General features: G+C 53.4%; 1 protein-coding gene across 4 annotated transcripts in view; it reads right to left on the reverse strand.

Moving 5' to 3' along the window:
• mfsd10 (major facilitator superfamily domain containing 10) overlaps positions 1 to 16216 on the reverse strand; it is a 124390-nt gene that overhangs the window by 42872 nt on the left and 65302 nt on the right. For all 4 annotated transcript variants that reach the window (XM_072515698.1, XM_072515697.1, XM_072515695.1 and 1 more), the window contains exon 11: positions 2252 to 2299. In XM_072515698.1, the coding sequence (XP_072371799.1) occupies positions 2252 to 2299 (48 nt within the window). The remainder of the gene's footprint in view (positions 1 to 2251; positions 2300 to 16216) is intronic.

A 16216-nucleotide genomic window follows, 5' to 3' on the forward strand; every position in this document is an offset into this window, starting at 1 on the left:
TAGACAAGTCTGGCAAAAACTTTCCATAATAGTTTAGCAAACCTACAAATGACCTGAGCTCAGCCACATTCCTGGACTCTGGAGCTTCCTTAATTGCTCGAACCTTCCCTGCCACAGGAGATGAGCCTTGTGCAGTGATTCTGTGACCTAGATACTGCACGCTGGGTGCCGGAAAAATTCATTTGCTACACTTCAGTCGCAGTCCCGCTTCTGAAAACCTTTTTAATACTCGATTCAGGTTGCTGAGGTGCTCCACCGCCTCAATTCAAATGTCAACTAATTAGACTGCAACATAAAAAGTGCCTTGTAACAGGTTGTCCATCGTCCTGGAGTATATGCCAATTACCAGACGAACAACCATAGATGGAATTATTTTTCCACAAAAATGATAGCGGGACCTTCTTTGTCCAACTGTGAACACCATTTTTCAGCCTTGAACAACCTTTGATGTATATTGGTGGTCACATACTGCTTCAAATCTTCCTCCAGCAAGAGTTGTTGATAGACTTGGCTCATGGCCAGTTTTGGAAATATCTTGCCCCCTGCAAGGGTTGAAAACAGATCTTCTACCCTTGGTAATGTGTAAGTGTCCAGCTTGGAAACCTGATTGATGGTAAGTTTGTAATTCCCACATATGCGCACTGCATCATCACTTTTAACAACGGAAACAACTGGAGCTGCCAAACATGAAAACTGAATAGACTCAATGATTCCTAGCCTTTGTAGTAGCTCCAGCCCCTCCTCCACTTTGTCTTTCCTGGCTTAGGGCACAGTTCTTGGTTTGAACAAGCGAGGAGTGGCCCGAGGATCGAGGAACAATTGTGCCCCGCAATGGACCCAGTCCATCATTGAAAACCTCAGGATATTTTTGAATTATATCCTCTGTCAATTCTGTGTGCTTTATCTCACCCCAGTTCAACTGAATTTTCCTGAACCAGTCATGCCCTAGTAGACTAGGCCCATGCCCTTTTACGACCAGGAGCCGTGCTCTTGCTCCTTTGCTGTCATATACAATGTCTACCTCTAACGCTCCAAGCAATGGTACAGTCTCACTGGAGAACGTGCAAAGGTTGATTCCTGCCTCAGTAAGGGCTAGCGCCTGTTTAGAGCCCCAAATCATCCTGAAAGTCTCCTCACTGATTACTGTCATGATATTCATGTGAACATCACAGCACATACACATAATGATGGACAGATCAACGGACCAATCAACACACACAACACGACAGCCAATCACGGACAAGAGCATACACAGTACAAAAGCAGGGAACAGGACACTTCCTGGGCACTCGAGCAAGAGAGAGCTCAGGGCACAGACCTCACTGCCAGCCACTCAGAGGCTCACCATGTGCTGAATACCAGAGTTTACTATGTTTATAGTTCAATTAAATAAAACTGCGTTGTACCATACGCAACCGTGTTGGTTCGTCTGTGTGTCAGAGTACCCAACACTTCAATTACCAATGTAGAGGCTCCTGTGCCCACCTCCTTTTCAACTTTCCACTGTAGCACAAATAGGCCCTGCGCGTCCTTCACTCATATTTTAAACGTCTTAATAATGCTCCTCTGCCTGGTCTGATCTTTCCAAGCGATGCCCCGTTGACTGAGCCGTGCTTGCATTTGAAGTTCCCTGCTTAGCCTTCTACTTTCTCCAAGCACCGCAGCACTTCTTCACTAAATGCCCCTTGTTGCACTAGCGACAAACAGCATCCATAAGCTTCCAATGATTCACATAGTCTGACCATCCACACCTAAAACATTCCACTATCTTCACCTTTTTACTTGCAGTTTTTTCTACTTGATGCAGTGCACCTGCCTGTGTGCCGCCCTTGGTCTTCCAAATACCTTTTGCATTGTTGGAATCCATTTCCATGCCCTGAGAAATTTCGAGAGCATTCTTAAAGGCAATTGTGGCTTCTCTCAGCAAACCCTGCAGAATGCCATCATCGTTAATGCCACAAACTACTCTGTCCCAAGGCATGTCTCCCAAAACTGCTCCAAACTCGCAATGTTCGGAAAGCTAGCGCAGTTCAGCAACAAAGATAGCTACAGACTGCCCTGTCTTCTGAAAATTCCATTTGCCAAGAAAAATACGAATATACACAGGTAACAGCATTTACTGACAATATCAGCAATGGATTTAAATAAGGAGATGCGTAATAATACTGCTCTTCTCCATTCCTGTGTTCAAAGCACTGAACAGTGCTGGCTGTTTTTCCTGTCCTAGCAGACAAGTATTATGCCAACTTACCGTATCCTGACACCAGGGCAGACAGGCAGGGAATGACTATAGCAGCGGCTGGAAGAAAACAAGAAACGTCACAACATCAGTATCCTTCTGAATGAAGGTTGCCCTGCTGTAGCGCAACTGGACTGAAGATTCCTTCCTCACCTCGTTTACGGGGAGCCCTGTGTTTTATTAATTTGTTAAGCAGCATACAGCGCGGAAGGAGGCCATTCGGCCCATCGCGATTGCACCAACCCACTTAAGCCCCTCAATTCCACCCCGTAACCCAATAACCCCTCCTAACCTTTTGGGACACTCAGGGCAATTTAGCACGGCCAATCCGCCTAACCTGCGCGTCTTTGGACTCTGGGAGGAAACCGGAGCACCCGCAGGAAACCCGCGCAGACACGGGGAGGACGTGCAGACTCCGCACTGACGGTGACCCAAGCGGGGAATCGAACCTGGGACCCCGGAGCTGTGAAGCCACAGTTCTAGCCACTGTGGGATTATGGGCATCGTGGCTGGGCCGGCATTTGTTGCCCATCCCTAATTGCCCTTGAACGGAGTGGCTTGCTGGACCATTTCAGTGCGGGGCAACCGCATCACTCTGAGTCAGGAGTCACAAGTAGGCCAGGCCCGGTAAGGATAGGCTGATTTCCTTCCCTGAAGGACATTTAGTGAACCAGGTCAGTTTTTATGACGATTGGCAATGGTTTCATGGGGCGAGATTCTCCGACCCCCCGCCGGGTCGGAGAATCACCGGGGGCTGGCGTGAATCCCGCCCCCGCCGGTTGCCGAAGTCTCCGGCACCGGAGATTCGGCGGGGGCGGGAATCGCGCCGCGCCGGTTGGCGGGCCCCCCTGTGCGATTCTCCGGCCCGGATGGGCCGAAGTCCCGCCGCTAAAATGCCTGTCCCGCCGGCGTAGAATTAGACCACCTACCTTACCGGCGGGACAAGGCGGTGCGGGCGGGCTCCGGGGTCCTGGCGTGGCGCGGGGCGTTCTGGCCCCGGGGGGTGCCCCCAGGTGGACCTGGCCCGCGATCGAGGCCCACCGATCCGCGGGCGGGCCTGTGCCGTGGGGGCACTCTTTCCCTTCCGCCTTCGCCACGGTCTCCACCATGGCGGAGGCGGAAGAGACTCTCTCCACTGTGCATGCGCGGAAATGCTGTCAGCGGCCGCTGACGCTCCCGCGCATGCGCCGCCCGGAGATGTCATTTCCGCGCCAGCTGGCGGGGCACCAAAGGCCTTTTCTGCCAGCTGGCGGGGCGGAAATTCATCCGGCGCCGACCTAGCCCCTTAAGGTTGCGGCTCGGCCCTCAAAATGCGGAGCATTCCGCACCTTTGGGGCGGCGCGATGCCCGTCTGATTTGTGCCGTTTTGGGCGCCAGTCGGCGGGCATCGCGCTGTTTCCGGAGAATTTCGCCCATGGTCACCATTAGATTTTTGATTCCAGACCTTCAAAGAAAGAATGTGAAAATATAATAACAGCAACAACGAACTGATGTAATGCATCAACACCAGCTTTTTATGCAGAGGGAAGATGAGGAGAAATGTTTTTAATGCAGTCAATTATAATGATCTGGATTGCACTGCCTGAAAGGGGAGTGGAAGAAAATTCAATGGTTTCAAAAGGGAATTGGATGTATAATTTAAAGGGAAAACTTTGCAGGGCTATGGGGAAAGAGTGGGACAAATTGCATAGTTCTTTCACGCAGCCAGCATGGGTTTGGTGAGCCATGAGGTCGTCTTCTGCACTGAAAGATTTTATGATACTCGGGTAGCAAGTGTAGAAATTTACTGGAATTGGTTGCAGGGCGTATTGGTGTGGAGTAAAGGACTGGCTAAATTCTGGAACCTAGGCACGAGTGAAAAAAGCTGCTGACCAAGGATGCTGGATTTCGGTGGCGTGGAAAGACTGGGGAATCCGGGGTTATTCTCCTCCGAGTAGAAAAGGTTTATGGAGAGATTTGACAGAGGTGTTCAAAATTATATGGGATGAGTGTAGAATTAGAAACTTCCGAGTTCCTTTGATCCATGCACTAACTCCATAATGCAGGATAATCAGGGCAAGAGGTAATGTTGAACATAATCACACATGGAATTTACAGTTCAAAAACAGACCATTGACTCAACAGATCCAAGTTGATGTTCATGTTCCACATGAGTCTCACCCTTCTCTAATCCTATATCCTTCCCTAACATGAGAGAGAAAGGCATAGAGTATCTAGCTTCCCCTTAAATACATCTATTTACTCGCCTCAACAACTGCCCTGTGGTGGCAAGTTCTACAGTCTACCAAAACAGAAAGAAAGTGTTGGAAATACTCAGCAGGTCAGGCAGCTTTGGTGGAGAGAAAAACTTTTAACATTTTGGGTTGATAACAGCAGGAGCTCCTTAAAAACTGCTTCATGGAGCTGAAAACGGAGGTGCTGGCCTCCATGGAGTGAATTGTGGTGACCCAGAAGGCGCAGCAGAAGGAGATCAACGAGGTGAGGAGGAAGGCGGCGGAGAACGAGGACGAGATCCTGGGCCTGGCGGTGAAGGTGGAGGAGCACGAGGCGCTCCATAAGAGATGGAAGGAGAGGCTGGATGACCTGGAGTGTAGGTCTCGGAGCCACAATCGGCGAATCCTGGGCCTTCCCGAAGGAGCGGAGGGGGCGGACGCGAGCACGTACGTGGCCACAATGTTGGGGACGTTGATGGGCGCGGGGGCTTTCCCGCGGCCCTTGGAGCTGGATGGGGCGCACAGGGTTCTCGCCAGAAATCCGAGGGTAAACGAGCCACCGCGGGCGATGGTGATACGGTTTCAGCGCTTGGCAGACCGGGAGCGAGTCCTGCGGTGGGCGAAGAAAGAGCAGAGCAGTAAGTGGGAGAACGGCGAGATCCGAATTTACCAGGACCTGGGAGCTGAGCTGGCGAGGAGGCGTGCAGGTTTTAACCGGGCGAAGGCGGTCCTCCACAGTCAAGGGGTGAAGTTTGGGCTCCTGCACCCGGCGAGACTGTGGGTAACATGCCAGGCCAGGCACCACTATTTTGATACGCCTGACGAGGCGTGGCCGTTGATCAGGCAGGAGAAGCTGGAGCTGAACTAAGGGACAGTTGTATGGGGGTGAAATGTGCGGGTGGGAGGGACCGAGGGGAGGACGGCAGGTAAAGCATAAGTTTATGGGCATGTCTGCCCTAGTTTGGTTGGTGGTTGAGTTGTTTGTTTTCCAGGTGTTTGGTTTTCCAGATGTTCGGTGCTAGGGGGTGGGAAACGCCCGGGACGGGTTGTCCGGCGCACGGGGTGGTCCCAGGTGGCGCTTGCCCCTCTACCCTGCGGGGGGATGGGGGGTAGGATGGCCCGAGGGAGGCAACAAGTTAAGGGTTGGTATATAGAGGCGGGAGCGGCCGGGGTCAGCATGGGTGAGCTGACTCACGGAAGCACAATGGGGGGGAAACCAGAGCTAAGCAAATGCTTGGGGGGGGGGGGGGGTGCTGCTTTGCTGACTGAAGGGGAGCCAGGTGAGGGGTATGGATGGAGAGTCGGGCGGGGGGGGGGGGGGGGGTGGGGGCGCCGGGGGAGAGCTGGAGGATGGAGGCGGGGGCACGCGGCTGGCCGAAAAAGGGAGAAGGCTAGTCGGCGGGGTGGGGGGGTCAACCCCCCGACCAGGCTGATCACGTGGAGCGTGAGGGGCCTGAATGGGCCGGTCAAGTGGTCCCACGTGTTCTCGCATTTGAAGGGGTTGAAGGCGGACGTGGCCATGTTGCAAGAGACGCACTTAAAGCTCGCGGACCAGACGAGGCTGAGGAAAGGGTGGGTGGGACAGGTGTTTCACGCGGGGTTAGACTCCAAGACCAGAGGAATGGCCATTTTGGTCAGTAAACAAGTGGCGTTTGAGGCGGGGAGCATCGTGGCGGACAAGGGGGGCAGGTATATAATGGTGAGTGGCAAGCTGCAGGGGGCCCGGGTGGTGTTAGTGAATGTACATGCCCCGAACTAGGACGATGCGGACTTCATGAGGAGCGTGTTGGGTAAGATCCCGGACTTGGAGATAAGTCACCTGATAATGGGAGGGGACTTTAATACGTTCTTGGATCCGAGCTTGGACCGTCCCAAGTCCAGGTCGGGAAAGAGGCTGGCGGTGGCCAGGGCCTTGTGGGAGTTCATGGGCCAGATGGGGGGAATGGACCCCTGGAGGTTTACGCGGTCAAGGACGAAGGAGTTTTTCTTTTTCTCCATGTTCATAAAGTCCATTCGCGAATAAACTTCTTTGTGCTGAGTAGGGCGTTAATCCCGAGGGTGGAGGGGGTCGAATACTCGGCCATTGCGGTCTCGGACCATGCCCCACACTGGGTGGACCTGCAACTGGGGGAGGAACGGGGTCAGCCCTGGCGACTGGATGTGGGGCTGCTGGCAGACGAAGAGGTGTGCGGGCGGATAAGGAGGAGTATTGAGAATTATGTGGGAGCGAACGACACAGGAGAGGTGATGGTGGCAGTGGATTGGGAGGCTCTGAAGGCGGTCGTTAGGGGAGAGTTAATCTCCATTAGGTCCCATAGAGAGAAGGAGAGGGCGGAGAGCGAGAGACTGGTGGGAGAGATACTCAGGGTAGACAGGAGGTACGCGGAGGCCCCAGTGGGGGGACTGTTAAACGAGCGCCGGAAATTACAGGCGGAGTTTGACTTGCTGTCCACGAGGAAGGCGGAGGCGGAGCTGAGGAAAGCGAAGGGGGCAGTTTATGAGTATGGGGAGAAGGCGAGTAGGATGCTGGCGCACCAGCTGCGCAGGAGGGAGGCGGCCAGAGAGATTGGGGGAGTGCGGGATAGGAAAGGCAACATGGTGCTAAGCCCAGAGAGAGTTAATGAAGTCTTCAGGGAGTTCTACGGGAAGTTATACGAGTCGGAACCTCCCGGGGAGGGGGAAGGGATGAGGCGGTTCATGGACCGGTTGAGGTTCCCAAGGGTGGAAGCAGAGCGAGTGGAGGGACTGGGGGCCCCGATTGAGTTGGAGGAGGTAGTCAGGGGGCTGGCAGGCATGCAGACGGGCAAGGCCCCGGGCCCGGATGGCTTCCCCATAGAATTTTATAAGAGGTTCTCGGAGCTGCTGAGCCCGCTCCTGATGAGAACCTTCAATGAGGCAAAGGCGACAGGGACCCTCCCTCCGACAATGTCGCAGGCATTGATCTCGCTCATCCTGAAGAAGGAGAAGGATCCGCTTCAGTGTGGGTCCTACAGGCCGATGTCGCTCCTGAACGTGGATGCCAAGCTGTTGGCAAAAATTCTGGCCACCAGAATAGAGGACTGTGTCCCGGGAGTGATTGGGGAGGACAGACATGTTTTGTTAAGTGCAGGCAGCTGAACACGAGCGTGAGGAGGCTCCTGAATATCATCATGATATCCTCGGACCGGGGGGGAGGGGGGGGGGGGGGGGGGGGGGCTGGTGGCTGCGATGGCCGCGGAGAAGGCCTTTGACAGGGTGGAATGGGAGTATCTGTGGGAGGAGCTAGGCAGGTTTGGATTTGGGGAGGGATTTATAGGGTGGGTCAAGCCCCCTGCAGCGAGTGTGTCCACAAACCGGCTAAGGTCGGAATATTTCAGGCTGCACCGGGGGACGAGACAGGGGTGTCCCCTGTCCCCGTTGCTGTTTGCCCTGGCAATTGAGCCGTTGGCCATTGCGCTCAGGACTTCGAGGGATTGGAGGGGGCTGGTGCGTGGAGGGGAGGAACACCGGGTTTCCCTCTACGCGGATGACCTGCTGTTGTATATAGCGGACCCGTTAGAGGGGATGGGGGAGGTCATGCGGATCCTGGGGACTTTGGGAGGTTTTAGGGGTGGAAGTTGAACGTGGGGAAGAGTGAGCTGTTCGTGGTCCACGGTAGGGGCCAGGAGGAGAGACTGAGGGAGCTCCTGCTCAGGATAGTGGAGAGGAGCTTTCGGTACTTGGGGATACAAGTGGCCAGGAACTGGGATGCCCTGCACAGGTTCAACTTTTTTTTTTTAATAAATATTTTATTGAAAATTTTTGGTCAACCAACACAGTACATTGTGCATCCTTTACACAATATTATAACAGCACAAATAACAATGACCTATTTTTTTTTATAAACAAAAAACAAAAAATGAATAAATATTAAATAACAAGAATGAAAACTAGCCCTAATTGGCAACTGCCTTGTCACAAGTTACACCCCCCCCCCGCCCACCCCCCCCCCCCCCCCTCCCCCCCCACCCCCCCCCCCCCCACCCCAAATCCTGGGCCGCTGCTGCTGCCTTCTTTTTCCCCTTCCATCTATCTATCCGCAAGGTATTCGACGAACGGTTGCCACCGCCTGGTGAACCCTTGAGCCGACCCCCTTAGGACGAACTTAATCCGCTCTAGCTTTATAAACCCCGCCATGTCATTTATCCAGGTCTCCACCCCCGGGGGTTTGGCTTCCTTCCACATTAGCAATATCCTGCGCCGGGCTACTAGGGACGCAAAGGCCAAAACATCGGCCTCTCTCGCCTCCTGCACTCCCGGCTCTTGTGCAACCCCAAATATAGCCAACCCCCAGCTTGGTTCGACCCGGACCCCCACTACTTTTGAAAGCACCTTTGTCACCCCCATCCAAAACCCCCGTAGTGCCGGGCATGACCAAAACATATGGGTATGATTCGCTGGGCTTCTCGAGCACCTCGCACACCTATCCTCCACCCCAAAATATTTACTGAGCCGCGCTCCAGTCATATGCGCCCTGTGTAATACCTTAAACTGAATCAGGCTTAGACTGGCACACGAGGACGACGAGTTTACCCTACTTAGGGCATCTGCCCACAGCCCCTCCTCGATCTCCTCCCCCAGCTCTTCTTCCCATTTCCCTTTTAGTTCATCTACCATAGTCTCCCCTTCGTCCCTCATTTCCCTATATATATCTGACACCTTACCATCCCCCACCCATGTCTTTGAGATCACTCTGTCCTGCACCTCTTGTGTCGGGAGCTGCGGAAAATCCCTCACCTGTTGCCTCGCAAAAGCCCTCAGTTGCATATACCTGAATGCATTCCCTTGGGGCAACCCATATTTCTCGGTCAGCGCTCCCAGACTCGCGAACTTCCCATCCACAAATAGATCTTTCAGTTGCGTTATTCCTGCTCTTTGCCACATTCCATATCCCCCATCCATTCCCCCCGGGGCAAACCTATGGTTGTTTCTTATCGGGGACCCCCCCAAAGCTCCAGTCTTTCCCCTATGCCGTCTCCACTGTCCCCAAATCTTCAGTGTAGCTACCACCACCGGGCTTGTGGTGTAATTCCTCGGTGAGAACGGCAATGGTGCTGTCACCATAGCCTGCAGGCTAGTCCCCCTACAGGACGCCCTCTCTAATCTCTTCCACGCCGCTCCCTCCTCCTCTCCCATCCACTTACTCACCATTGAAATATTAGCGGCCCAATAGTACTCACTTAGGCTCGGTAGTGCCAGCCCCCCCCTATCCCTGCTACGCTGTAAGAATCCCTTCCTCACTCTCGGGGTCTTCCCGGCCCAAACAAAACCCATGATGCTCTTTTCAATCCTTTTAAAAAAAGCCTTCGTGATCACCACCGGGAGGCACTGAAACACAAAGAGGAATCTCGGGAGGACCACCATCTTAACCGCCTGCACCCTCCCTGCCATTGACAGGGCTACCATATCCCATCTCTTGAAATCTTCCTCCATCTGTTCCACCAACCGCGTTAAATTTAACCTGTGCAGCGTGCCCCAATTCTTAGCTATCTGGATCCCCAGGTAACGAAAGTCTCTTGTTACCTTCCTCAACGGTAGGTCCTCTATTTCTCTACTCTGCTCCCCAGGATGCACCACAAACAGCTCACTCTTCCCCATGTTCAATTTATACCCTGAAAAATCCCCAAACTCCCCAAGTATCCGCATTATTTCTGGCATCCCCTCCGCCGGATCCGCCACATATAGTAGCAAATCGTCCGCATACAAAGATACCCGGTGTTCTTTTCCTCCCCTAAGTACTCCCCTCCACTTCTTGGAACCCCTCAGCGCTATCGCCAGGGGCTCAATCGCCAGTGCAAACAGTAATGGGGACAGAGGGCATCCCTGCCTTGTCCCTCTATGGAGCCGAAAATATGCCGATCCCCGTCCATTCGTGACCACACTCGCCACTGGGGCCCTATACAATAGCTGCACCCATCTAACATACCCCTCTCCAAAACCAAATCTCCTCAACACCTCCCACAAATAATCCCATTCCACTCTATCAAATGCTTTCTCGGCATCCATCGCCACTACTATCTCTGTTTCACCCTCTGGTGGGGCCATCATCATTACCCCTAACAGCCTCCGTATATTCGTGTTCAGCTGTCTCCCCTTCACAAACCCAGTTTGGTCCTCGTGAACCACCCCCGGGACACATTCCTCTATTCTCATTGCCATTACCTTGGCCAGGACCTTGGCATCCACATTTAGGAGGGAAATTGGTCTGTAGGACCCGCATTGTAGCGGGTCCTTTTCCTTCTTTAAGAGAAGCGATATCGTTGCTTCCGACATAGTCGGGGGCAGTTGTCCCCTTTCCTTTGCCTCATTAAAGGTCCTCGTCAGTACCGGGGCGAGCAAGTCCAAATATTTTCTATAAAATTCGACTGGGAATCCGTCCGGTCCCGGGGCCTTTCCCGTCTGCATGCTCCTAATTCCTTTCACCACTTCTTCTACCTCGATCTGTGCTCCCAGTCCCACCCTTTCCTGCTCTTTCACCTTGGGAATTTCCAGCCGATCCAAAAAGTCCATCATTCTCTCCCTCCCATCCGGGGGTTGAGCTTCATATAATTTTTTATAAAATGTCTTGAACACTTCATTCACTCTCTCCGCTCCCCGCTCCATCTCTCCTTCCTCGTCCCTCACTCCCCCTATTTCCCTCGCTGCTCCCCTTTTCCTCAATTGGTGTGCCAGCAACCTGCTCGCCTTCTCCCCATATTCATACTGTACACCCTGTGCCTTCCTCCATGGTGCCTCTGCAGTGCCTGTAGTCAGCAAGTCAAATTCCACATGCAGCCTTTGCCTTTCCCTGTACAATCCCTCCTCCGGTGCTTCCGCATATTGTCTGTCCACCCTCAAAAGTTCTTGCAGCAACCGCTCCCGTTCCTTACTCTCCTGCTTCCCTTTATGTGCCCTTATTGATATCAGCTCCCCCCTAACCACCGCCTTCAACGCCTCCCAGACCAGTCCCACCTGGACCTCCCCATTGTCATTGAGTTCCAAGTACTTTTCAATACATCCCCTCACCCTTAGACACACCCCCTCATCCGCCATTAGTCCCATGTCCATTCTCCAGGGTGGGCGCCCTCCTGTTTCCTCCCCTATCTCCAAGTCCACCCAGTGTGGGGCGTGATCCGAAATGGCTATAGCCGTATACTCCGTTCCCCTCACCTTCGGGATCAATGCCCTACCCAGCACGAAAAAGTCTATGCGCGAATAGACTTTATGGACATATGAGAAAAACGAGAACTCCTTACTCCTAGGTCTACTGAATCTCCACGGGTCCACACCTCCCATCTGCTCCATAAAATCTTTAAGCACCTTGGCTGCTGCCGGCCTCCTTCCAGTCCTGGACTTCGACCTATCCAGCCCTGGTTCCAACACCGTGTTAAAGTCTCCCCCCATTATCAGCTTTCCCGTCTCCAGGTCCGGGATGCGTCCTAGCATCCGCCTCATAAAATTGGCATCATCCCAGTTCGGGGCATACACGTTTACCAAAACCACCGTCTCTCCCTGTAGTTTGCCACTCACCATCACGTATCTGCCCCCGTTATCCGCCACTATAGTCTTTGCCTCGAACATTACCCGCTTCCCCACTAATATAGCCACCCCCCTGTTTTTCGCATCTAGCCCCGAATGGAACACCTGCCCCACCCATCCTTTGCGCAGCCTAACCTGGTCTATCAGTTTCAGGTGCGTTTCCTGTAACATAACCACATCTGCTTTAAGTTTCTTAAGGTGTGCGAGTACCCGTGCCCTCTTTATCGGCCCATTGAGCCCTCTCACGTTCCACGTGATCAGCCGAGTTGGGGGGCTTCCCACCCCCCCCCCCTTGCCGATTAGCCATCATCTTTTTCCAGCTTCTCACCCAGTTCCCACGCAGCTGTATCTCCCCCAGGCGGCGCCCCCCCGCCCATCCTCTCCCGTACCCGCTCCCCCCTTTCCCCAGCAGCAGCAACCCAGTAATTCCCCCCTCCCACCCCCCCCCGCTAGACCCCCCGCTAGCGTAATTACTCCCCCCATGTTGCTCCCAGAAGTCAGCAAACTCTGGCTGACCTCGGCTTCCCCCCGTGACCACGGCTCGCACCGTGCGACGCCCCCTCCTTCCTGCTTCTCTGTTCCCGCCATAATTATCATAGCGCGGGAGCCAAGACCGCGCTTCTCCCTTGGCCCCGCCCCCCATGGCCAACGCCCCATCTCCTCTCCCTCCCCACCTCCCCCCATCACCCCCTGTGGGAGAGAGAAAAGTTACCACACCGCAGGATTAGAACATAAAACCCCTCTTCGCCCCCCACATTCGCCCCACCACTTTGTCCAAACGTTCTTTTTAATAATCCACTCATTCCAGTTTTTCTTCTACAATAAAAGTCCACGCTTCATCCGCCGTCTCAAAGTAGTGGTGCCTCCCTTGATATGTGACCCACAGTCTTGCCGGTTGCAGCATTCCAAATTTTATCTTCCTTTTATGAAGCACCGCCTTGGCCCGATTAAAGCTCGCCCTCCTTCTCGCCACCTCCGCACTCCAGTCTTGATAAACGCAGATCACCGCGTTCTCCCATTTACTGCTCCGAGTTTTCTTCGCCCATCTAAGGACCATTTCTCTATCCTTAAAACGGAGGAATCTCACCACTATGGCTCTGGGAGTTTCTCCTGCTCTCGGTCCTCGCGCCATAACTCGGTATGCTCCCTCCACCTCCAACGGACCCGCCGGGGCCTCCGCTCCCATTAACGAGTGCAGCATCGTGCTCACATATGCCCCGACGTCCGCACCCTCCACACCTTCAGGAAGACCAAGAATCCTCAGGTTGTTCCTCCTTGCGTTGTTTTCCAGTGCCTCCAACCTCTCCACACATCGTTTCTGATGTGCCTCCTGTATCTCCGTCTTCACCACCAGGCCCTGTATATCGTCCTCATTCTCGGCTGCCTTCGCCTTCACGACCCGAAGCTCCCGCTCCTGGGTCTTTTGTTCCTCCTTTAGCCCTTCAATCGCCTGTAGTATCGGGGCCAACAGCTCTTTCTTCATTTCCTTTTTTATCTCTTCCACGCAGCATTTCAAGAACTCTTGTTGTTCAGGGCCCCATGTGAAACTGCCACCTTCCGACGCCATCTTGGTTTTTGCTTGCCTTCCTTGCCGCTGTTCTAAAGGATCCACCGCAATCCGGCCACTTCCCTCTCCTTTTTCCATCCGTATCCAGGGGGGATTCCCTTCTGGTTTACCGCACAGTGTTTTTAGCCGTCAAAATTGCCGTTGGGGCTCCTATCAAGAGCCCAAAAGTCCGTTTCACAAGGAGCTGCCGAAACGTGCAACTCAGCTGGTCATCGCCGCACCCGGAAGTCCACAGGTTCAACTTAACCCGGCTAGTGGAGCAGATGGAGGGAGAGTTTAAAAGGTGGGATATGCTCCCACTTTCCTTGGCGGGACGGGTGCAGACTGTGAAGATGACGGTTCTCCCCAGGTTCCTCTTTGTATTTCAGTGCCTCCCCATTTTCATCCCCAAGTCCTTCTTTAAGCGGGTGAATAGGATTGTTACGGGATTTGTGTGGGCGAATAAAATCCCGCGAGTCAAAAGGGTATTCTTGGAGTGTAGCGCGCGCGGGGGGTGGGGGTGGGGGGACCACTTCTGCAGTTATTACTGGGCGGCCAATGTGGCCGTGATCAGGAAATGGATGATGGAGGAGGGGGCGGCTGGAGGCAGCGTCGTGTAGAGGCACCAGTCTAGGAGCACTTGTTACGGCTCTGCTGCCGTTCTCGCTGGTGCGATACACCACAAGTCTGGTGGTGACGGCGGCACTGAGGATCTGGGGGCAGTGGAGGAGACACAGGGGAGAGGAGGGGGCCTCTGTGTGGACCCCGATATGGAATAACCACAGATTTGCTCCGGGTAGGTTGGATGGGGGGTTCCAAGGCTGGTATAGGGACGGTATTAGGAGGATGGGGGACCTGTTTATAGACGGTACTTTCCCCAGCATGCAGGCGCTGGAGGTGAGGTTCGGCCTGCCCCCGGGGAATGCGTTCAGGTACCTTCAGGTTTAGGACTTCCTTAGAAAACAGGTGGGGACATTCCCGCGGCTGCCCCCACGTAGGATCCAGGACAGGGTGGTGTCTGGCGTCTGGGTAGGGGAGGGGAAAGTGTCGGACATATATCAGGAGCTGCAGGAGGTGGAGGAAGCCTCAGTGGGGGAGTTGAAGGATAAGTGGGAGGAGGAGCTGGATGAGGGCCTGTGGGCCGATGCCCTGGGCAGGGTGAACTCATCATGTGCCAGGCTCGGCTTAATCCAGTTTAAGGTGGTACATCGGGCGCATATAACGGCGGCAAGAATGAGTAGGTTTTTTGGGGTGGAGAACAGGTGCCCGAGGTGTGCGGGGAGTCCGGCGAATCATGCCCAGATGTTTTGGTCATGCCCGGCGCTTAAAGAATTCTGGCAGGGGTTTGCGAGTGTGATGTCTGGGGTTTTGGACGCTCGGGTGAATACGAGTCCAGCGGTAGCGATGTTTGGGTGGCGGAGGATCCGGGAGTGCAGGGAGCGAAAGAGGCCGAGGTCCTGGCCTTTACCTCCCTGGTAGCCCGGAGACGGATTCTGTTAATGTGGAGGGACTCAAAACCCCCGAGCGTGGAGACCTGGGTTAGCGATAGGGCGGGGTTCCTCAGCCTGGAGCGAATAAAGTTCGCCTTGAGAGGGTCCTTGATGGGGTTCTCCCGGCGGTGGCTACCTTTCCATGACTTTCTAGGGGAGCAGTAAGTGTCAGCAGCAGCATCCTGGGTAAAAATAGCTTATCTACATCCACCCTATCCGGCTCCTTCATACTTTTAAAGACATCACCCCTTGTGTCTTTTACATCATCAGCCCTGATGAAAGGACAGATGAATTCCTTGGGTCACAACAGTTCTGATGGTCTGCACCCAAAATTGTTCTGTCTCTTTACCAATAATTTCTGTAATTTATTTGTGTGGTTTTTGGAATATTTGCTCAAGAAGTGTAGCGTTCTTTGTATAGATTTACAATGAAGCTAATCAAATAATCCCTGTTTTCAAGTAAAAGTTTTATTATTCAATAAACTTCAAGCCATCACAACCTCGGGTCCAATGCTAACTTTCACCAAGTTTCTATCACCTACTCATGCCCATTGATCTATACTGACTCCTAGTCCTAAATTTTGGAGTTCTAATCCTTGTGCTCAAATCTTACAAACATGGGCAGCTCGGTGGCGCAGTGGGTTAGCCCTGCTGCCTCACGGCGCCGAGGTCCCAGGTTCGATCCCGGCTCTGGGTCACTGTCCGTGTGGAGTTTGCGCATTCTCCCCGTGTTTGCGTGGGTTTCGCCCCCACAACCCAAAGATGTGCAGATTAGGTGGATTGGCCACACTAAATTGCCCCTTAATTGGAAAAAAATGAATTGGGTGCTCCAAATTCGTAAGACAAAATCTTACAAACATACAAATTAAGAGTAGTTACTTGGCCCCTCAAACCTGCTTCGCCATTCAGTAAGATCATGACTGATCTGATTGTAACCTCAACTCCACATTCATGCCTACCCTTGTGGCCTGCTCACCCTCTATCTCTCATCTCTTACATCTCTCGGAGATGCTTCAATTCTGGCCTCTTGTGCATCCCTGATTCCTGCATCACGGTATTGGCAGCTGTGCCTTCTGCTGTCTAAGTGCTGAGATCTGGATTTCTCTCTTTCCTCTAAGATGCTGCTTAAAACCTAGCTCTTTGAACAAGCATTTGGAAACCTGTCCTGATATGGCCATCTTTGGCTCTGTATC

The sequence above is a fragment of the Scyliorhinus torazame genome, chromosome 9, assembly GCF_047496885.1.
Source record: "Scyliorhinus torazame isolate Kashiwa2021f chromosome 9, sScyTor2.1, whole genome shotgun sequence".
Lineage (NCBI taxonomy): Eukaryota > Metazoa > Chordata > Chondrichthyes > Carcharhiniformes > Scyliorhinidae > Scyliorhinus > Scyliorhinus torazame.